The 23,703-nt window shown below is 33.7% G+C and overlaps 1 protein-coding gene and 2 pseudogenes across 1 annotated transcript in view; all 3 read left to right on the forward strand.

Moving 5' to 3' along the window:
- The window catches only part of GDPD1 (glycerophosphodiester phosphodiesterase domain containing 1), a 37,339-nt gene extending 15,571 nt beyond the window's left edge, over positions 1-21,768 (forward strand). Inside the window, exons 3-10 of the mRNA XM_039885791.1 lie at positions 2,355-2,490; positions 4,489-4,534; positions 11,178-11,296; positions 11,815-11,904; positions 15,038-15,171; positions 17,321-17,380; positions 19,975-20,026; positions 20,439-21,768. Of these exons, the coding sequence (XP_039741725.1) occupies positions 2,355-2,490; positions 4,489-4,534; positions 11,178-11,296; positions 11,815-11,904; positions 15,038-15,171; positions 17,321-17,380; positions 19,975-20,026; positions 20,439-20,561 (760 nt within the window). The 3' untranslated portion in view covers positions 20,562-21,768. The remainder of the gene's footprint in view (positions 1-2,354; positions 2,491-4,488; positions 4,535-11,177; positions 11,297-11,814; positions 11,905-15,037; positions 15,172-17,320; positions 17,381-19,974; positions 20,027-20,438) is intronic.
- LOC120621246 (uncharacterized) lies at positions 3,380-3,498 on the forward strand (annotated as a pseudogene).
- Positions 10,932-11,050, forward strand: LOC120621201 (uncharacterized; annotated as a pseudogene).
- Positions 21,769-23,703: the final 1,935 nt, after the last annotated feature.

Genomic DNA, 23,703 nt, shown 5'->3' on the forward strand with positions numbered 1-23,703 from the left:
TGCCATAGCCACTATAGATTTCAGCAACCACCACTCTGGTCAGTCAGTGGCCATCCACAGTGAAGCAGAACCCTCCACAAGCAAAAAAGATTAAGAATTGCTGAAGCCTCAGATGGCGATTAGCATTTTTAGCAATGAAGTGTGTTTTAAAGAAAGTATGTACATTGTTTTTTTTTAGACACAGTGCTATCACACACTTAATGGACTACAGTATAGTGTAAACGTAACTTTTATATGTACTGGACAACCAAAAAATTTGTGTAACTTGTTTTATTGTGATATTTGCTTTATTGTGGTGGCCTGGAACCAAACCTGCAACATCTCTGTGTTGTGCCTGTATTCTAAAAACTCAAATAATTCAGGTCATATATATGAAGTAAAATATGGGCCTTCTCAAATCTCTAATTCCATTCCCAATAATATTATTTTTTAGAGGTAACCACTGTACCAATTTGGCCTATATCTTCCTTGTCTTTTGAAAAAAATTATATATGAACTCTATTTTACATCAGTGGGATCATACCATACCTACTTTTTAGTTTTATTCAGATATACTTCAACAATTCAATTCCATGTGAATACTTTATTCTCTGAAGTATAATACTTACTATGGATATGGATTGTTATTGATCAACATTTAAGTGGTGATTAATTAAAATTTAAAATGTTTAGATGTTGATAACTAAAATATGGCTCCATTCCACTCATTTAGGAATGTGTTGAATACCTACAATATGCCCAACATCATGAATGTTAGAAAATGTAGAACAGACACAGGCCTTTTCTCTCTAGGAATTTAATATGTAGTTGTAGAGACATGACCTTATATGAAACTACTAGGAAAAACTTTAAGCGTATGGAAATATATTACACAAACTGTAATTTATCTCCTTTTACATTTTCTTACTCTACTCTGCTCATCCCTGGTCTTACTCTTTCCATTCCTGAATTTTATTTAATTTTATTTATTTAATTTTATTTTTTATTTTATTTTACTTTACTTTTTCATGCCTACAGCACCTAGTCTTCCTAGGTGGTCTGTCATCCAAGTACTAAACAGGCCTGACCCTGCTTCCAAGATCAGATGGGATTGGTCTTGTTCAGGGTAGCATGGTTGTAGACCCATTTCTGAATTTTAAAAAGGAAAATGTTTCTAAAACTTTCTTCCTGCTCAACTATGTTTACTTTTTCTTCATCTTGATATGTCATCTGTGATAATTTTTTTTCATCAGTGATAATCGATACATACAGTGCTGTGTAGACATTTTACATATATAGACATTTACATCTTTTCATTCATGAATTCAATATTTAACAAATATTTCATTCATGAATTCAGTATTTAACAAATACTTAGGGAGTACCATTGTGCAAGGGCCTGTGCCTATGCAGAGATACCTGTCTTTGAAGTGGGTTCCTCTGCTATCAAAGCTTAAGTCAGGCACTTGCATTACAAGAAAAAAAAGTCAGGGCTTCCACTGCACTGTAGCTTTGCGGAAACTTTTGAAACCAGGAAGTGTGAGTCTGCCAATTTTGTTTTTTTTTCAAGATTGTTTTCACTATGTGGGTACCTTGAGATTCAATGTAAATTTTAGAGTGGATTTTTCTATTTTTGCAAAAAATATCATTGGGATTTTGATAGGAATTGCATTGATTCTGTAGATCGGTGTAGTATTTGCATCTTAACAATATTAAGTATTCTAATCCATGAACATGGGATGTCTTTCCATTATGAATATCTTCTTTAATTTCTTTCAGCTGTGTTTTGTAGTTTTTATTGTACAAGGCTTCCACCTCCTTGGTTAAGTTAATCCTAAGTTTTTTATTCTTTTTGATGTTATTGTAAATGGAATTGTTTCATGATTTCCTTTCCAACTTGGATGCCCACCCCCTTTTATCCTTGCTTAATTGCTCCAGCTAGAATTCTAATCCTATATTGAATTATAGTGGCAAAAGCTAGCATCCTTTTCTTGTTTTCACTCCTTTCATTTTATAGATGTGAAAATGAGGCCCGGAGAGGGTATTTACTTGCCCAGGGTTATCAGCAAGTTCATAGCAAAGCAGGAACTGACACCCAGATCTCTTACCTTCTGGTCTAGTCTTCTTTCCATCATATTGGGTTGACAGAAATAAAGATAATGCTTAATGGAAAGGAGGCAGCATGATTCTCTTATTCTAAGTTTATTTAGAATATTTTCTCATCAATAAATCATAATAGATGACAGTATTGAAAAATTTTCATATTATGGGGTTTTTTGCTGTTTGCGTTATAATTCTGAATTTTTATATCTGATGCTTATAACCTAAATGTTTACTTAAGTTTCAGAATGTCATTTTTCTTTGTATTTCTTCAGTGCAGTTACAATTGGAACTGATATGCTTGAATTGGACTGCCATATCACCAAAGATGAACAGGTTGTTGTGTCACATGATGAAAATCTAAAGAGATCAACGGGGGTTAATGTAAACATCTCTGATCTCAAGTACTGTGTAAGTAAAAATGTATGATAAAGTAATATCTAGTAGATATTAGGGCCTATAAGATTTTTAAAAACAGTGATAGATAGTGCCAGATAGTGCTTCAATAAATAATTAAAAAATTAATGATAGAAATTAAATAATGATTGTCAAAGGAAATTTAAAAAACTATTGTTTCAGTGAGGATGTACTCATTCCATACATACATAGAGACTTGTTTTAATAAATATTTAAACAAAATTTCCAGAGTTTTCAAATGTAAAGCTACTACAGTTCAATGTGCTTGAAGTATTTTATAATTTATTTGATTCAGATTAAATATATGAATTAGTCTTAATCTTCAAAATATAGGCAAGAGCCCTTTAAAAATCTGATTTTAGTAGTTTATATGCTCATTATCATAAATATTGTTAAATAGAAGGAAAAATGCTCAATTTACCACCTAAAGAAAACTTATGTTAACAGGATACTATCTGTATGTAATACCCTGTATGTTTTTTACATAGTTGTGATCCCATTGTATATTACGTATGTTCTATTTGTAAACACTTTAATATTTTGGCATGCTACACATTTTTCTGTGCTTTTTCTTTTTGTAATAGACTTTAGTTTTTAGAGCAGTTATAGGTTCACAGCAAAATTAAGTAAGAAAGTACAGAAAATTCCCTCTGCCCCCACACAGGCACAGCCTCCCCCAACTATCAACATCCCACACCAGAGTGGTACATTTTTCACAATTGATGAACCTACATTGGTATATCATCTCTCAAAGTCCATAGTTTACATTAGGGTTCATTCTTGGTGTTGTACGTTCCATAGGTTTTAACATAAGTATAATGACATGTATCCACTAATGTAGTGTCATAGAGAATAATTTTACTCCCTTAAAAATCCACTTTGTGTCTACGGCCATGCCACCCTGAACGTGTCTGAGCTCATCAGATCTCCGAAGCTAAGCAGGGTTGGGCTTGGTAAGTACTTGGATGGGAAACCACCTAGGATTACCAGGTGCTGTAGGCGTTAAAAAAAAAAAAAAATCCTCTTTGCTCTTCCTGTTCATTTTCTTGCTCTCTTAATGCCTGACCACTGCTGATTTTTTTACTGTCTCCATAGTCTTGCCTTTTCTAGAATCTCGTGTAGTTAGAATTATATAGTATTTAGGCTTTTGGGATTCCATACTTATTTTTCATAAACATTTCAAATGACTGCAGTTATTCCACTGAGTGGATATATAGTTGTTTTTAACTGTTCCTTTATTGTTGGACATTTGAATGAGTTCTGAGTTTTCATCATTATAGATAACACTGCACTGAATGCATAAAGATGAAATTTTCTCTATGTTTCTATGCTTATATAAAGTTATTTAAGAGATATAAATATATATTTATAAAGATATTTATATTTCTTAAAAGTATTTATACAAATAAAAACTTATTTCTATATTTAAAATTATTTCCCTAAATAAACTTCTAGCAGGAAAATTATTAGGTAAAAGATTAGGAATATTATAGTGTCTTAATATATATTGAAAGTTACTATTGCCAACTTGCTTTTTAAATGTTTAAAAGAGTTCTAAAATCTGATAATTAGAAAAATTTCCATTTTGCTGTACTCTTACAATTATTGGGCATTACAACTATATCAAACATTTCCTAATTTGCTAATTTTTAATTAGTATTTATTTGATTGTGAGTTTAAAGATTTTTCTGTATGATTTTTAATCATTTTTCTTTTTTTCTTTGAATTATCTCTTCTTAACATTTGTCTTTGTATATTTATTATTTAGAAAAGGTCCATATTAAATAGTACAGATTTCTTGTAGGTTGTGAAATTAAGTAATTATATGATTAATTAGCTGAGGATGTTCTGCTAAAGGGTGCCTTCTGTAAACATATGTGGTGTTTTGTTCTTTTATTTTCTGAAGTAGCAAATCTTTATGTCTTGATGTCAGACATTAAAATGCTTTTGATTTTTTGAGAGCTAACTTTTTTCCAATCATATCTTTTAAAGGAACTCCCGCCTTACCTTGGCAAACTGGATGTCACATTTCAAAGAGGTAATATTCCCCATTTGCAGCTTAACCATTTACATTGAAGTATATTCATTTATGCTGAGAATTAGATATACAGGCATGTTCTCTTGTCATACAGTAAGTTCTGACTAAAAATACTGTCCTTAAAACTTACTCTCTCATGCTTACAAATCTGAAATCTTGACCCTGCAATGAGAAAGTCCAGAGATTTAATTGGCTCATTCTACTTAAATTTATGTACAGTTAATTTAAGCTTGAATACTAATGACAAGAAACCCAGATATTATTGGGGATACTTTGTACTTCTAAAGCTTCAAATTCTAGATTATTACTATAACTTGTAGTAATCGTAAATTAAATAAATGAAAAGAAATTGAAATAACCCCTATCAGATCCTTACTAATTCTGTCACATTTGATTCTATGTCTTTTAACTGCTCCATATTTTAAATTATTAAAGAGAATTCTATTACTCAAATAAACCATCCATTTCCTAGTCATCTTTACTTTTTAATCACCAGCATAGAAGTTTTCTTTCTTTTGAGGGAACATTTCTCATAATGAAACATGTCACTTGGCCCAATTTGTTAGTTTTAGAATGGAACATGTCAGAGTGGAAAATACACCACCTTGAGATACAGGTTGCTGAGCAGGTATAGTCTTTCCTCACTATTGCAGTTCAGCCTCATGTTTTGAATGATTCAGGTATAACTCAGTAAAACTGTAAGATGCTACATGTTATGGTCCTTAGTATGGTTTGCTTATAGTTAAAACCTTGGTTAAATGTCAAGGATCTATTGATATTAATTTTCAAAAAGAACTGTAACTACTTTGTGAACTAAATTTAAAACTGGCCAGTGTAATTTTACCTTGACCGGGAGATTTTAGAAATCAGAAATTTGTTTAGATATTTCTAAGGGATATTTAGATGTTGATTTTGCCTTCTAGGTAAGTATCATTAAGCTGTGTTGGTTTGAGGAAACACTTTTTTTATTCTTGTAATTAATAGGATTATATTTGCCAAGCTATTCTAATATCTGTGTCAGCCGTAGACTTATGAAAGTTAAGAAAATTGTGTAAGTGAAGTTTTTCCTGTTTTTCCCTTTGTAGAGCAAAGCCAAAGTCTACAAAGATTAAAAGATCTTTCAAGAAAAAAATTTTTTTTTCTGGTTTTTATACCTCCCTCATAAAGTCATAAAATTTTTTAATGTGACGAGACCTTTGAGACTATCTAGTTCTGTCTCCTCCTGTTATAGATAAGGAAACAGGCCTAAAGATGTAAATGGATTTAAGGTCATATAGCAATTAAATGACACAACTAGGTCTCTCCTCTCTACCAGACCAGTATTCAGCTATACCATATTGCCTCTCCATTTGAAGTCTCTTTAAATACCTTATTAATAGCTATGCCATGTACTCTGAAGTTTCAGACAACTGTAAAGAATAACTAACTTTAGTTCATATTGCATTTAACTCATTATTAACTTAAGACTGTGCCTAAATGTGAAGTTTACTGTATTTGAAACAGACTATTACATAGTACTGTAAAAACTTGACTCATATTTGACAAAGATTGTTCAGTTTTTCCTATCCTGTTCCCCTGCTCAGAACTCTCACTTGCTTTTCTTTAAATACTGGAGAGAGAGAGAGACTGCCACTCTCAGAGGAATGCACATATCAGACCGCTTGTTTTCTTTGTGGTTCAAAACTTTCCTGGAGAAGAACTGTTTTCTTTTAAAAGTACTTTGATATGCCACAGGTTACATTAAAAAGAAAGAACATAAAAATCTGTTAACCAAGGAGTTTGTTATTATTATCCTCCTTACATAAAAGTAGTCCTTTTTTCATGAAAAATAATAATTTAGATAATCTAGAGTTGATCGTAATGATCAGTTTTAAACTTCTAACATGTTGTGGAGGCCACTTCACGCAACACTTCCTATGGCATACTCTTGCCTAGCTTTCTTTTCTTTATTTTTTAATTAAAAATTTTTTTCAATTACAGTTCACATTTAATATTATATTAGTTTCTAGCATACTTGTTTTCCTGTTATTTTCCTCTTTCCCTTTTTGTGGTATTTCCCAGCCTGATGTGGAACAATACTGGGAACAAACTTCTTTCTCCAACTCTTTTTCTACTTTCTATGCTGGCTGAGACATCTGATTTAAATATCTTCTCATTACTTTAGTATACTATCTTTTTCTTAGCATGTTAACTTTTTGTTTCCCCCACTATTCGGTACAATATTATTCTTCTGTAATGTGTCATTTTGCTGTCCCAAAGTTAGTTTTGTCTGTTTACGCTTTTTCTAATTTTGTCCTTGCATATATCTTACTTGAGTGTGAATAGCTATTGCCCATGACAATTCTTTTGACTATGAAATTACACTTTACAAACTTAACAAGCTAACAAAATTTTTAGTTAATTAGAATTGCACTGTCTAAACAGAACTTTCTGTAGTCATATCAGTGGGTTTTTTTTTTTTTGCATTGTCCAATACAATGGCCAAGAGCACTTGAAATGTGGCTAGTGTACCTGAGGAACTAAATTTTTAATTTTATTTCATTTTAATTTAAATAACCCTATGTGGCTAGTGGATACCATATTGAACTGTGCAGTGCTAGAACATCATGTTCAAACTTTTTAGGTTATAAGTAACAGAAAGCATGTTATACTTGCTTAAAGGATAAAAAAGATTTATTTTATCATTAACTGTCAAAGGTGGTGGATCTGACATTGAAATTATTGGATTCAGAGGTACAAAAAGGACTCTTTTTTATTAAGTTTATTGGGGTAACATTGGTTAATACAATTATATAATTTTCAGGTGTAATTATAATTTGTACATTATAATATTGTACATTACAATATAATTCAGGTGTACATTATAATTTCAGGTGTACATTACATTATAATTTGACATCTACATATTCTATTGTGTGTTTACCACCCAAAGTCCAGTTTCCTTCAGCTACCATATATTTGATCCCCTTTACCCACTTTATCCTCCTCCTACCCCCCTAAATTTGACCCCCTTTACCCTGTCTATCTTCCCCTTCTCCCTCACCCCCTACCCTTTGGTAACCACTAGTCCATTGTCCATGTCCATGAGTCTCTGTTTGTCCTGTTCATTTGTTGCTTTTAGGTTTATTTCTCACATATAAGTGATATCATGTGATTTGCAACTTTTTTTGTCTGGCTTATTTTGCATAGCATGATTATCTCGAAATCCATCCATGTTGTCGCAAATGGCAGTATTTCATCTCTTCTTATGGCTGAGTAATATTCCATTGTATATACATACCACAGCTTCTTTATCCAACCATCTATAGTAGCACACTTCGGTTGCTTCCATGTCCTGGCCACTGTGGATAATGCTGCTATGAACATTGGTGTGCAAATATTTTTTCAGATATGGGTTTTTAAGTCTTTGGGCTAAATACCCAGTAGAGGGATTGCTGCATTATATGGTAGATCAATTCTTAGTTTTTTGAGGAACCTCCATACTGTTTTCCATAGTATGGAGGAATTTTGCTATACCAATTTGCAGCCCCACCAGCAGTGTATGAGGGTTCCTATTTCTCTATATCCTCTTCAACATTTGTTATTACTTGTCTTGTTGATTACCGCCATTGTAACGGGTGCGAGATGGTATCTCATTGTGGTTTTGATTTGCATTTCCCTAATAGCTAGCGATGTTGAGCATCTTTTCATATATTTGTTGGCCATTTCTATGTCCTCTAGGGAGAAGTGTCTGTTCACGTCCCATTTTTTGATTGGATTGTTTGCTTTTTTGTTGTTATTGAGTCGTATGAGTTCTCTATATTTTAGATATTTGGCCCTTATCGGAGGCGTTGCTTACAAGTATATTTTCCCTTTCGGATGGTTGTCTCTTTATCTTGTTGACGGTTTCTTTTGCTGAGCAGAAGCTTTTTAGTTTGATGTAGTCCCATTCATTTATTTTTGCTTTTATTTCCCTTGCCTTTGAGGTCAAATTCATAAAATCCTTAAGTCCAAGCCCTTGAGTTTAGTTCCTATGTTTTCTTCTATGTGTTTTATTGTTTCAGGTCTTATATTCCGGTCAAAATGGACTCTTTTTGCTTCATTCCATTCTGCTTCTCTTAAGTGAATCTTAGCCTTTTTTGCTGTAGATGGATTTTGTGTATGTGAAGGGGAACATGATCACTGACAACCATAAATTCACATCCTACCTGCACTGTGACCCCAGGGAAAAAAGGCAATTTATCCTATGCATTTCAAGGGAAAAGTTTTACAGAAAGACACTGATTGACCCAGCTTGGGTCATGTGTCTACCTTAAAATATTCACTGTGGATAAAGAGATAAGCAATTATGGTTGACCAGACCCAGGCCATATGCGTACCATGAGAGTGAATTGAAAGTGGGTTCTGTTTTTGACAGCTCAGTATATTAACATAATTAGTTTTTGTAGTTCAATTTTATAGTCTATGATAAGTCTAAACTCTTTCAGTTATAAGTGCTAGAAATCCATCTCAAGATAGTTCAAGAAAAACATTTTTAAGAATTTATTAGTTATTTTAACTAAAAAGTCTAGAGGTTCCTTCAGACATGACTGATTCCACTTGCTCAAAAAATAATTGGTTTTTATTTCTATTTCTTTGTTCCACTTTCATTTTTGTTAGCTTTGTTCTTAGACATACCTTCTCCACATAAAGGTGGACCTCTGACAGCATCAAAAATACATTATTCATTCAGCTGAGGATTTTGGATCTCTCCTAGTGACCCTGTTATTATGCTTAAAGGTCATGTGCTCTCTCTATGGCCAGGGAGACAAAACCAAATAATTGACAGTCCCATCAGAATGACCTTGAGCCCCATCTGAACTACTAGGAGTAGGAAAAAGACAATAGAATAGAATTGGGAACAGACAAAAAAGTAACAGGTTTTTCTTTGCTTTTCACGTGAGCCTTTATTATGATTAATGTTCTGACACGGATTTAATTTGCTTTTTTGATGTGCTGTACAATAAGGGTGAAATAAAGAATCTTTTACCATTTTGTTATTCACAAATTAGTAGAATTGAAGTTTCAGATAGGAGAAATTTTATAATAGTTATATAGTATGTAGAGTGTAATATACAAATGATTAGAGTCAAAAGGGACTAGGGAAAGAATAAAGACAATAACCCTTAGGAAATATAAAAAATAATTAAAATTCTCTTCTAATTTTTTTCATGACTCAGTTTTCTTTGAATTGAGTTGCATTGATATAATTCTTCAACACATTACTGAATTAGCATGTATTTCTCTTGCCTGAATTTTTCTCAGTCTGAAAAATTCAATGATGATACCAGAGCAAAACTTTAAAAACAATCTTAATATCCACTAGTAGGATATAGAGGAAGAAATAATGTTTTTCTTTCTACCCTTCTAGAGTCTCAGCTGGGGTTCTGTAACGAAAGAGATTAACAAGAGAAAAACAAACAAGTTTATTAATATATATGTCACATGGGAGAAACTCAGGGATAGCAAGATCCTGAGTTTATATAGCATCTTAACAACAATAAAAATAAATAAATATTTAGAGAAGTGACAAGAGAAAGGAAAAGGACTTTGGGTTTCTAGGGTGGCAAACTGTAGATGGCAAATATATGGGGGTAATAAAAGATAGTCAGAACTTTGTTATATAGAGTCAGTCCTTTGGTGCTGATACGAGTCAAGGGTTATTGGTGACTAATTTTTGTACAAACTTAAATCTCGTTTTTAGGCAAACAGAGAGAGCAGAGAGTTCTTTTTGGATCTGCTTCTTCTAGATTGTCTTCAGTTCAAAATAATCCTTATGTCAAAGTGGCATAATTTGGAGTGGAAAATGCTACTACCGTTCAAGGGGAATTGTTAAATTAAAAATATTAAATTGTCGTATAGCTACTCAATAGAGTATTTTTTTTAACTTTTAAAATAATAATTATAGAATAAAATCACTAGATTATATCAAAGTCAGTATCATGGTTGTGATATTGTATTATAGTTTTTACAAGAGATTACCATTGGGGAATCTGGGTAAAGGGTATGCAGATCTCTGTGTGTTATTTCTTGTAACCGCATGTGAATCCACAGTTAACTCAAAAAGCTTAATGAAAAAACTTTAAAATCATAATTATGAATACAGTATATTAACATGCAATATTTATTTTTACTTATGTAAAAAAAATCAGATTAATATCTGTAGGTACACTCTAACTCCATTAAATTATACATAAGAAAAAAAGAGTAGGGAAAGTACACCAAAAGGTCACAATGGTTATACCTAAGTTGTTGAATTTTAGATGGTTTTTGTTTTCATCTTTAAACTTCTCATCATTTTGTAAATGTCCTATTATGACTACATGTTTTTTTGCTAATCATCAGAAAATAAAAGTTATCTTTTAAAAATACGGTTCAAATCTACGGCCATGCCACCCTGAACAAGCCTGACCCTGTCTGATCTCGGAAGCTAAGCAGGATCGGGCCTGGTTAGTACTTGGGTGGGAGACCACCTAGGAAGACCAGGTGCTGTAGGTGTAAAAAATAAAAAATAAGGGATTGCAAGCTGACAAGGTCCTTGCAATCTGTGAGGTCAACCAAGGGTTGCCTCACCTAAAAGAAAAAAAAAAGACTAAAAATACTTTTCAAAATCTTACTTTCTCAGCATGCCAATGTGAAGGAGAAGATAACCGAATTCCACTACTGAAGGACATTTTTGAGGCCTTTCCTAACACTCCCATCAACATCGATATCAAAGTCAACAACAACGTGCTGATTAAGAAGGTACTTAAGGCATTGCCTTCTCTGAGTGTGTTGTACCCACTTTCACAAACTAAATAAGGCTAGAGTAGGTGGCCACATAGCTTGATAATGTTCAAGGAGATGTGATACTCTCGAGATCAGTATTGTTTTAAAACGCCCTAGTGGAAGAGATCACTTACCATAAGGAAGCCTATTTTCAGAGTGAGTTATCATGTGTTGGTCATGGATAAAAGTGAGCTCCTGTGAACCAATAGTTCTGGCATTTATATAATTAACTTCTTCTAGTTTAACTTCTTTCATTTGTAGTTAGTGTATTGTCAAATTACTAAATAGTTGCATTCTATGAGATAGATCGTATAAAGGTAAAATATAAGTAACTTCTTATATTTTATAAAATAATCTGAATTTATGCATTGGTTCTTCCAAAACTTTATACTGTTCACTGGCAGATAGTCAATTGTAACCCATCTTTTTAAGTGAAATAATGTAAGTAGATTTAAAAATAAGGACATGCATAAAAATTGAATTTTCACTTGTAGGTTTCAGAGTTGGTAAAGCAGTACAGACGAGAACACATAACAGTATGGGGTAATGCCAGTTACGAAATTGTAGAGAAGTGCTACAAAGAGGTAAGCTTCAAAAATGATACAGAATGGTCTCTTTGTTGTTGTTCTTGAATATCTGTAAATAGTAAGTTATTACAATGATAATTTTGAAAATTATCTTATTTCATAGCTTTGTTATAAAGATAGACGGTACTGGGTGGAGGCAACTAACCAGAAGGTTACTAAGAGAGATCATTATCTTATTTTAGATAATGGATTTAATAGAGATAATGGACCTTGCAATTAAAGTTCAATATAATTGGACTGGCTTACAGGATTATTTTCACATGTTAATATTAGTTGTTTACCAACATTTTATTATGTACATTATAAAACAAAATATGATTTCTATCTTTTCTGTTCTTCATTAGGTAGGTTAATTTTTTTGTGTAATTTTGAATTTAGGAAGAAGTAGTTTTGAATTAAGGAAGATATCTTTTAACTCGATATCTCAAGCTTTTCTTTACCCTGCCTTTCAACTAGAATTAATCAAAAAAGCTAGGATCATGATTATCAAGTAATATATATAAGTAGGGCCATCTACCCACTGAAAAACTTTCTGATCGAAGAAAATATATCTATAAAAAATTAGTTTTGATATATATTTTGAAATGGTATGCTAAGCCTCCATTAGCAAGTTTAGCTGTATAGTCAGCTAAGAGAATTTGAAATTTCAAATGTTAAAAAAAACTTAAGCATTGAGGATGCTTTTTCTGAATACCAGTGATATTGAAGAAGAAATATGATACAGTAGCAATTCCAAAATACAAAATTCTTTTGGGAAGACCTTCCTTCCTAGCAAAGAAGGCAAAAACATAGAACCAATATTAGCAGCATTACAATTAAAAGTATAATTGGGGCCCTCATTTTGGCAAGTACATTTTATTTATGTGCAGCAGGCTCTGTGAGATACCGAGGGAGCTTGTGTACAAAAGGAGAGAACAGAATAATTACTGGTCTGAGTGGCTTCAAATCCCTAAGAATTTAAAACTAAGACTTTCCATAACTAATCATTGTCTAATGATATTTCATGTGTTATTAAAAGGGAGATAATATACTGGAGGCTTAATGACCTGCTGATCTTTTTACATCATTCACATTTTTTTTTTCAAATAAAAAATAGTGATAATAGCAAATGTTGGGGAAGATGAGGAGAAACCACTCAATTATTTGGGTAGCTTCTTACAAAACCAAACATATACTTACCATATTAACCAGCAGTCTTACTCTTAGGCATGGATCTCAGAAAAATGAAAATTTATACACACGAAAACCTGTACGTGAATGTTTATAGCAGCTTTATTCATAATGCCAAAATTCGGGAAATGACCCAAATGCATTTCAATGGGTAAATGGCTGAACAAACTGACATATCTATACTGTGTGAAAGGAAATGAATCATTGATGCATACAACAACCTGAATGGTCTTCAAAGATATTTTGCTAAGTGAAAAATTAACCTCAAAATGTTACATACTGTATGATTACATTTATGTAACAGTCTCAAAACTATAGACAGGAAGAGCAGATTAGTGGCTATCAGGGGACAGTGACTGAGATAGAGAGTGGGTGCAAATACAAAGAGGTAGCACAAGGGGATTCTCATGTGGTGATGAAACAATTCTGTGTCTTGACCGTGGTGGTGGTTACATTAATCTATACATGCACAAATGCATTAAAAAGTCCTAAATTTCAGCAGTAGTTTTCAAACATTATAGTAAGATTGGCTCAACAATATTTGTCATTCATATTATGAACATGCTATATAATTAAGTCATGTATCTTAAAGTATGATTTATGAGAATTTTACACTAGCCTTTAAATCCCAGACTCTAGAAACTAAAAAGAACTACACATTAGTGATGGGAAGACATGTAGCACTTATTCTCACTTAGTGACTTTTTATTCACTCAGACTTAATGCAATGATTCTTAACCTTGACTGTATGTTGGAATTACCTGAACAGTAAAAAAAAATACTAATGCCTAGGTCCCATCCCAGATATTCTAATTTGAAAGATATGGGGTACAGACTGTTGTTAATGCCAGCGATATGCCAATATACTGTTCCACGCCCTCTCCCACCAGCAGTACCAGTTACTGGTTTTAGTCCTCTGGTTCTAAAGTTGTACATGTTTTGAGAGTCAGCCCCTAACCCTCTGTTATTCTTAGGGTATGAATTTGCAGAAATCAAGTTTTTTCAGGGACTTGTATAATGTGTTGCAGCTGAAACACTTGTATATAAATTAGCTGAAAATACACAAAGCAGCATGAGAACACTGAGGAAAAAGAAGTTCTCAAACTTACTGTTTTTTTGTTTGTTTGTTTGTTTTTTTACAATAAAGAGGTGGGTAATTTAGACCTGTTTAAAATAAATTACTTTTTTGCATGATTTTTTTTCAACATGCTACTTTTATACAGAAAATTCAAATTCATCATAACTTTCATTTGTTTTAGAGGCAAATATAGGAGGGGCAAGGAGGAGTTATAGGAGTTGTTTAAAGGGTATAGAGTTTCAATTTTGCAAGCTGAAAAGTATTCATATATACATGACATTTACATTCTAAGGGTTTTGGGATCTCAAATACATTTTTTAATAGAAACTTAAAATGGTGGTTAGATTCTTGGACTAGCTTACAAAATCCTATTTATATTTGATCTGTAACGTAGCTGAAAGATGACATATTTGTAACAGTATTAGTATATATTCCTGTGTGTGTGTGTGTGTGTGTGTAGATATATTTGTATCGTATCCTGTTTAACTACATCTAGATATAGTTATATAACTTTTAAACAGGAGTAAGATTAATAAATATTTTATTTCTTCATTTCTTTACCTCGTTCCATTAAATTTGATGTGTTTAATCTCTAGTGATAAGCACTATCACTAATGGACAGAAATGGTGTTGCAAAAGCAGAGAGTAGGAGATAGAGAAACTTTAGTATCATCAATGAACCCTATAGGGCTCTAAGATAGATCCTGACCCATTTGTCAAGCACTAGAAATTTCTAAATGCAATGTGTTTAGATATTTATAATTCAGGGAGTACTTTTAACAGTTGTCAAGATACAGTCTTGGGAAATTTTGAGGGTTGTGAAATAATCCTCTTTATTTGAACAGTTGGAAAGTAGCATATAATATTTTTTGTGTCTTTTAGAATTCAGATATTCCTATATTCTTCAGTCTACAGCGGGTTCTGCTCATTCTTGGCCTGTTCTTCACTGGCCTCTTGCCATTTGTGCCCATTCGAGAACAGTTTTTTGAAATCCCAATGCCTTCTATCATATTGAAGTAAGTGGTTACCTGTTTTCATCAATTATCAAGGAGTACTAAGATAAAGCTCATTAATATCAATGTCCATGACAAAGAATAGATTGCTGTAGTTATTTTCATGTTTGATTAGCTTACCTATTTTAATAGTGCTTTTTGACATAAAAACAGATTCTCTAAAATGAATAGTAAAGGATTATAAGTTTTTAATCTGGACCCATCTCAGGCAACAACAGTTTTCTGTGCCTGTGTATTCAGAAGTCAGGTAAAAAAAGTTGCACTTAACCGTTGAAGCCTACTAATCCTTTTATCCTAACATCAACTAGTAGTTGCCCTCCAACTTCCCTTCTTTCTACTTCATCGACAACTATATGCAGCTCAAATTTCATTAAACTCCAAATTCACCATTAATACATTTAGGAAGAAAAACAACCGCCACCACAACAACCACCCAACAGAAACCTCTGGAGATGGGAGAAAGAAAGGGATAGATTTAGTTTATATAAGATACTTGCATAACTTCTCTAGAGTACACACTAATTTACCATGAAGATCAAAAAATAAAACACAGCATTGCCTGGCAAATAATAAGCACTCAATAAATGATAGCTTTTATTGTCGAATTATCTTTAGCTTTATTATTAAAGAAAGATAGCTTCATCTCACAATCCTGCACCCTTACAATGTGATATCCAGCTAAAATTTATATGATAACTGAGTCATCACAAAGGAATTCAGAGCTCCTGGGGCGATCATTTAAATGTATGAAAACTTTTCCCATCCCCAAACAGAACTTTAAAAAATCAAGCTTAATACTCAGAAATTATCATTAGAAAATATTGGTAAGAAAAGCAATTCGGTCAGTAGGTTGTACTCGGCATCTATGTTTTATGCTTGTTTTCCAGTTTGCGTTTCTTAGCGATGAGTATTTTTATCTATTCCCAATTATATTTTTTCAGACAAAAGAACAGAAATCACTTCTTGTTTACAAAGAAACCATTTTCATTTACTAGATTAAAATGATTCCTAACCATTTATTCCTAAAGTATTTAGCTTTCCTCTGGCCTGGAATAGACTATTATGCTCTCTACATTATCTCCATGTGTTCCTTTTAGAAGCAAAAATTATTGAAAATATAGACATGAATATACTTCATAGTATTAATCTTTTCTCTAAAAAGTGATTATGGATTAAGACACAGGTAGAATATTACGTGTGTTAATGGTTTTTTTTGTTTTTTTTTTAATGAAAGACAATGGATACTTCCTAAGACAACATAATAATTTGTGTTTAACGAGGTAAATAGTATTTGAGATACTAAATCCTTGAGATTCCTGAAATTGCAGCCAGGACTTTCCACCCTGGCTAGATTTAGGAGAAAAAGGATTTTATTTAGAGAGCTTCTAATAAAAACTGAATTCAGAGAGAAAGAATAAAATGAATTTAAGTGTAGAGACTCAGAATTATGCTAAGAGTATAGACAGGCTGCATTAGAAAACAAGAAATGAAGATCTGGGGAGATCAAAAGTCACTGCGTGCTGTTAAATTTAGAAAGAAGCTGAGAAATTGTCATAGTAGAGCGACTAATCTAAAATTTCCTATGGGCACAACCCGAAGTTAATGACACCTATAGTTGTGCTCTTCCTGAAGAAGGAACTCAGCGTGGGCCTAAAAGTCAAGTATGCTTTTTCAAAAGCAAAGATAATTAAAAAGTACAGGGCCTAGGTCTCTCGATACTGAAAAGGGAAGAAAAAACAAGATTTTTTTTTTTAGTCTCATTTTTACCCCAAGTATCTTTTAATGTATAATAAAGTTTGGTTGTATGTTTAAATCTACTATATACTAAATTATAGGAAACAAAGCAAGAGAAAGGAGCTTTACTGAAAAAGAGAAGCTACATGAGCCCCAGGCACACAGGGTCTCTGGAAAGATACTTTAAAAAAAAAAAAACAAACCTTCGAATAGCAGTAGCAAAAAGTTAACTTAAAATCAATAGAAGTGGAGAACCCACACGGGCTTTATTTTAATTTATTTAAATTTTTTTTGCCCTTTCACAAATATTTTTTGAGTATATAAGTGTAAGGCACTTTGTTTTTGAACTTGTTTTGTTTTATCACACTATTACATTCCTGAGTTTCTAATTTATGATTTAAATTTTATTTTGCCTCAGGCTAAAAGAACCACACACCATGTCCAGAAGTCAAAAGTTTCTCATCTGGCTTTCTGATATGTAAGAATTTTAGTTTCCTGATATACAAGTTATTGTTTTAGCTGTATCTGTTAAATACTATGCTTATAATTTAGTGCAAGCTTTCTACATGTAATTTGTAACAAGGATGTGTTGAATACCTACCATACAAAACTAGATGTGTATGAATCATTTAGAACTAGCTTAATTACCAGTCACAAAGCTTTAGGAGGAATCTGGGGAGATAATCTCATTCAGTTTAAGGAGAAAATTGAGCACTTGACCAACCTAAAGTTAAGTGATTTACTTGGGGTTATCTAGCTAGTAAGTAGCAGAGCTGGGATATATAACCATTCCCTTCTACTTATTTGCTGTTTCCACTAGCCTACTGTGAAAAACATGAAAGGAAGTGTTGTAGGAAGTGACACCTGACATAGGAATTTGGACACTCAGACAACTTTGTTAGAGGGAGGAGAATTTATTAGGCCAGCTGAGCGCATGGGGTTAACAACTGCATGCACAGAGCTAGGTCTGGTTAGATTTATTACAGTTTATATACTTTTGCAGTGTCCCTGCAAGGGGCACGTGATTCCTTTGTCTGAGGTTTCACATGTGCGTTCTTACTCAGGATGGGGACGGGGAGCTTTGGGTGAGGGGCTGCACGGGGGAGGAATTTCCAGACCACTGGTTTTACAGGTCATTTGTTTTGTTGAACCTGCGACCTTGGCGTTATTAGCACCATTATAGGATTCTTGAACAGAGAGATGGGACCTGCTCAGCGGATTCCTATCCAAGGGTTGAGTTTTAATTGTAACATAACAAGCAGTTTTACACAGTCTTGATATTCCTACACAGCTACAGATAAGGAAGAACATTAGTTGGTTGGCAAGCTGTCAATCAACAGACGTGAGCTGGAGAGTCCTTGAGGTGGGGGAGGTAACTATGGGAAAACATGTTTGCTGAAGAGCACTGGGCAGAATGGGGGGAGAGAGCAGTTTTAACCTGCTGAGTGGGTTATTTCTGCAGGCCTTTTCCTTTGCATTTTTTCAGATGCTTCCTCTCCTCTCTCAGAAGTGTGTATAGCAACACAGTATATGAAAAATGTATATCAACTAATGGCACATTTCTCAGAAAAATCTGAACCAAGACTTAATAGCAGAAAGGAAGCCCTACCTATAGATTTGACATCTGCTTCCTAAGACATGTTGAGTTTATTTTTCGGTAAAAACCGCAAAATTATTGAGCTGTATTTTGCTTTCAAATGGAAACTTGAATGCTTAAATATAGCCCTTAGTCACAGGCTTTTTAACTTAGCTCCTCTTTCAAAGAGATAGAAAACTAGTTGCATCTTTTCCCTGTGTCACAGAGTTTGTTTTTTGCTTTATTACTGATTTAAATTCTGGTTTTCAAAGACACATTTTTTATTTAATTTTAATTTAATTTCAAGGACACATTTGTTATTTAATGCACATGATTTTTTTTTTTTTTATTACAGCATCTTTGTTAGGATAGCATGATGGTCCTGGGCCACCAGCCTGGACCTTGTGGCCTTAGGAAAGACCTGGATCAACAGGGCTTGCCTCCCTCGCCAGACAGGGGGTAATCTTTGCTTCATCCACAGCTGGAGTATTGGGCAGAGGGCCAAAGGGAGAGAAGGGCCTGGCTCTGGCCCCAGGCTGTAGCAGCTTATCAGCTGCCACAAAGTTTCTCCAGCCAGCAGCAGAGGGGACTGATGTAGCAACTGCCTGGGTTACTACCACTTAAGGGGTAGATGGGCCCTAGCACACCCTCTTACAGTTGTACGCAAAGCAGTTAGTAAATTAAAACAACCTCTTCCTTCATCACTGACCCCCTTCAATCATACGGGAGAAGCCGAGCAGAAAGCAGAGCAAGGAGGAATTGGTTGATTCCTGAACCTCTAATGGAGGCCCAGGCCCTTTCCTCTAGGATTAGGCAGGACCCTCCCAATTCAAAAAGTGCGTGTGATTTTTAGTTTCTGTTATCTAATCATTCTAATAAACATAAACAGAATAGGAATTATACGTATAACTTTCTAGTACAGTTAGTTCCCATCTTGCTCAAGTGATTTTGTTTTCTAAAAGTTCACTTCAAAGTCAGTTCTTTGGAGCTAAAAAATGGTTTGTTTGTTTTTTTCCCCTATATGTAGGATAGTGTAATTAATAGACATTAGATTCCAAGATAGCTCACAAAAGACCAATCCATTCTGTGAATGAACTATGATGTTATAGAACTTGACCCAGGTTCACTACCTTATTTTAACCTGCAAACTTAGGAACACAGACTTCCCAACTCTTTCTCACTCTCATCATGGCTCCAGCAGGGAGAGTGAGGAAGCCACTGAGCTGCTTCAATAAGAATGGGTCTCAAGGATCTCGCGGTAGCAAGGAGTAGGAAGAAGGTTCTGGTTGTTCACCAGCAAGCAGACAGCAGTAAAGATATAAATGCATCCACAGCAGTTATTATTATTTGAAGCCATTGCTTATATTGCGGAAGTGTTGGGATTAAATTCAACTAGGAATTATAAACTCTGAATTGACAAAGTTAGGACTAAGGACTTATTTTAGTCCTTCCTGGGGCTAAGAAGTACCTAAATCTGTTCTGCTTTTCTTTTCTAGTTTGCTAATGAGAAAAGCTTTGTTTGACCACCTCACTGCCCGAGGAATTCAGGTAAATTTCTGGAATGATGCATTTTGGAAACAGTAAAGTTTGCCAATTTAACACAAGTGTAAAGGGCAGGAACTTTTAACTGCCTTAACTTGGTCCCAGCTCTGATGATGCTGCTTTACTGGTTCACATATAAAGACCTTACTCTCTTTCTTAGAGTTAGCAGGAAAACATTGGCATTTCAGTAACTAGAGTCCACTTAGGTATAGGTGAGAATAACTGAAGCCAGAGGGGTGGGACAGTGCATGTTTAATGAGCAAAGTGGAATATTATAAAGGGTTCAATGATTTCTTCAAATTTCGGGTTTAAAAGATTACTTCTAAGCGTGGGGAGATTGTAGTGGATAAATGCTATTATAAAAATAATTTTCTGTGTTAACATTTCTTCTCGTACTTCTCATGTTTCTAATTTTCAGGTGTATATTTGGGTATTAAATGAAGAACAAGAATACAAAAGAGCTTTTGATTTGGGAGCAACTGGGGTGATGACAGACTACCCAACAAAGCTTAAGGATTTTTTACATAATTTTTCACCATAGCATAGGAGGCATTCAGAAGCATTCAAAGAAAATGTGAAAAGATACAAGAAAAAAATTTTCACCGTTATTTCCCTAAGCCATTTCTAGAATGGCGAAAGGTTTAATCAATTAAGTTTTTATTACCTCATTTTTAAGCCTGTCTGAGAATGTAGAAACTGTATATTGTATATTTATTTTAAACAATATTGCATATTTTGCATTTGTAAATAGTTTGTTTAGAAAGATAACTGGTTATAAGATGTGAGTAGAAGATTATTGATCAAGATTGCTCTATATAATTCTACTGCTATTAGTATTTCTGAAATCAAAGACTGTTGGATAATTTGATATTAGCCTTCACTGGAATTAGGTCAACTAATTAGTAAAACAAAATTATTGAAGGCCATTACAGCTATTCTAAGTTGTCTTGTTATTTCTAGGTATGTCTTAGTTAAAGGGGAAAAATACAGTGGAAGGAGAGCTTGGAAATCAATGATGTAGTTATCTGACAAGTTGTACATTGTTAAGAGAAGGTAGACTCACAGAAATAACTGAAAGCTTATTACTTGATCAGAAATAAAATCTGTAGACTGAATTTGATTTCTTGGTTGTCTGTTGTTAATGGGAACATTCTATTTGGAATATTCTTCAGGTATGTAACAATGCTGCTGTCTGTTTATTTTTATTTTTGGTAAACATTAAAATTGGACTTATCAATTGTAAATTAAGACAAGATCCAAATAGTCATATTTTTATGTTTTCTGTAAAGAAATGTAAATTTTCCATTTTTAGTAATGACTAAACGTTTAGGCCTAAATTTAGATTTTAAATAACATCTTAAATCCTAGTTATATGAAACTGGTGAAAGTACATATCATTGTTTTTAATACTTACAGTATAAACCACCTATTCCTGACCATTTAAGAATTTATTCTTCTGATCACTAAATGGAAACGGAATTTCCCAAAGCGTTAGCCATCACTATCTCAGCTTTTCTGATGTGACTTTGTGTAAATCTGTTTCTAACCTTTTTGACTAAATTTTCATGATCTCTTTGGGAGGTAAATATAATCTGGACTCATTAGTGTCTTTTACCTTGATCTCATCTCTCATTTGTAGTTTGCCAGTTTACAGCTATGAAGGATGATCATACTCTCACCTGTCCCTGGATGACATAATAACATTTGCTTTTTTGTTTAAACTGAAATAAAGTTTTCCAAGAACAAAATAAGGGTTCTTCGTTGTTTTATTGCAGTCATAACTTCACATATGCTCTATAGATTTTTTTTTACAGATTTTGATGAAGTGATAAATTGATGAGTAAATGCACCTGAGATTTCTCTCTGGAGTAAGAAAAATAAAAAAAAAATTGGAAACATTTTTATGGTTAGGAAATTGCTTCTTGGCATTTGAAAAATAACTTAGGTAGGTAATCCATTAAATCAGTCATTTTCACTTTTATTTATTATAATTTCTGGTTATAGTTGCTAGGGATCATTTTGATAATATATGATATAATTCTTTTTGTTATTTCTTTCCAAATTTTGCTTTGTTATAATTTAGAGCAGTCCATATTAGAGGGCCAACATGTATTTTGTGTCAACCAGTAGAAGATAAGGCACCTAGTATGGTGTTTAGAAGATGTTTAGAAAGTCATGTTTTAAAAGTTCGATAATTTTATAGTTAAGGTGACTTTAATTCACTTAATAAAATATGCTCTCTATAACAAGAGAATTGATATCAGAAAACATCTGAATAGTGCTTTTCTAATTGGGACGTCATGTTTTAAAAGAGGTAAAGTATCCTTTCATTTTGAAATAGATATTGCTAGGCATGGTGAACAGTATGCTGGGAAAAGCTAGAGAAGTGGTCAGATGATGGAATTAGACCCTTCTGCTGGGTTGAGGTGGGCATTAGATTTAGCAGAACCAGCTATAGGCCCAGTCCAGCATGCCGATAGTATTCCATGTACGTGGCAGTTGGGACCATAGTTGGCAGGCATTTCAGGAAGCAGTTGGCATGGAGGAGTTTTAACATGTAGTAAGAGCTTCTCTGTACCACTGGAGTCCTAGTCCTAGGCATCAAGGCAAAACAGGATTCAAAGTATCAACCGAAACGAGGACCCCAGTCTTGGAAGGAAGCTCACTTAATAGAACTGAAGGATAGAGTGATAACACTGGACTAATTATAGGGGTAAGTTGGTACTCAGTCCTCAAAGCTATTAAACCTCTCATTTCTGGCCAGGGTGGTTCTAGAAATTGGGGTGGGGCCCTGGAAACAGGTGGGCATCTAGTAGCCACAACTGTAGAGAAAGAATGGCTGCAGTGAGTTAAAATAAGAGAACATAAAACATAAATCATAATATATTTGAGTATGGGAAACCATTAATATAGAATACAGTGTGAATGATTTTGCTTAGAGTTGTGCAACATGGTGGCCCTGGAAAGAGGCATTAAAAAAAAAATTGTCGCGACAATCTGCAGTAGATCAGAGTGCCAGCTGAAGAGCACCAGGTTGAAGAGTTTGTTCTGAACTTATGTCTTGAGACATTAACTTGAGACATTAAATGAGACATAAAAAAGAACCAAAACTGCTAGGCAATAACATGACGTAATCATTTCAGTACCAAAAGGAAAATATAACAGTCTGAGACCAGGCATCAAAACAAGATCGCAACTAAAGCAGTCAAAGAGAAGATGAGATTGTTGAAAGCGTAGCAAGACAGTTCATAAAGCCACTAGTAATGTTTAGCTTTTCTGCCTCTTTTGTATAGCACTGACAAACTAGTTTTTAAAGAGTTGGATCATCCTATTGTTGGGGTTCAGAATGAGTCACCCAAATATGTATCTCTGTGGTATGTAGATTATTTTAAGCTAAAGGCAACAGAGACCCTGCGAACTCAGAGAAATTTCTGCCCCCCTCCCCTGCAACTACCTAGAAGAATTTGAATTAGGGGCCTTGCCCATAATAAGAGATTATCAAAGATAACCTTTTATGACCTATCTATATTGCAAAGCAAACTACTAATTACCGAACATCTGCTCTTGTCATCCTGCAGTGACGCTCTGAAGCCTCAAAATGCCTTACCTCATCCTTAGTTCGGAGTGCCATATATACCTCATTTTAACTTTCTGTCTCTAAACCTCTCATGTATGTGGTGATC

Source organism: Pteropus medius, unplaced genomic scaffold, assembly GCF_902729225.1.
Source record: "Pteropus medius unplaced genomic scaffold, Ma_sr-lr_union100, whole genome shotgun sequence".
In the NCBI taxonomy this organism is placed as follows: Eukaryota; Metazoa; Chordata; class Mammalia; order Chiroptera; family Pteropodidae; genus Pteropus; species Pteropus medius.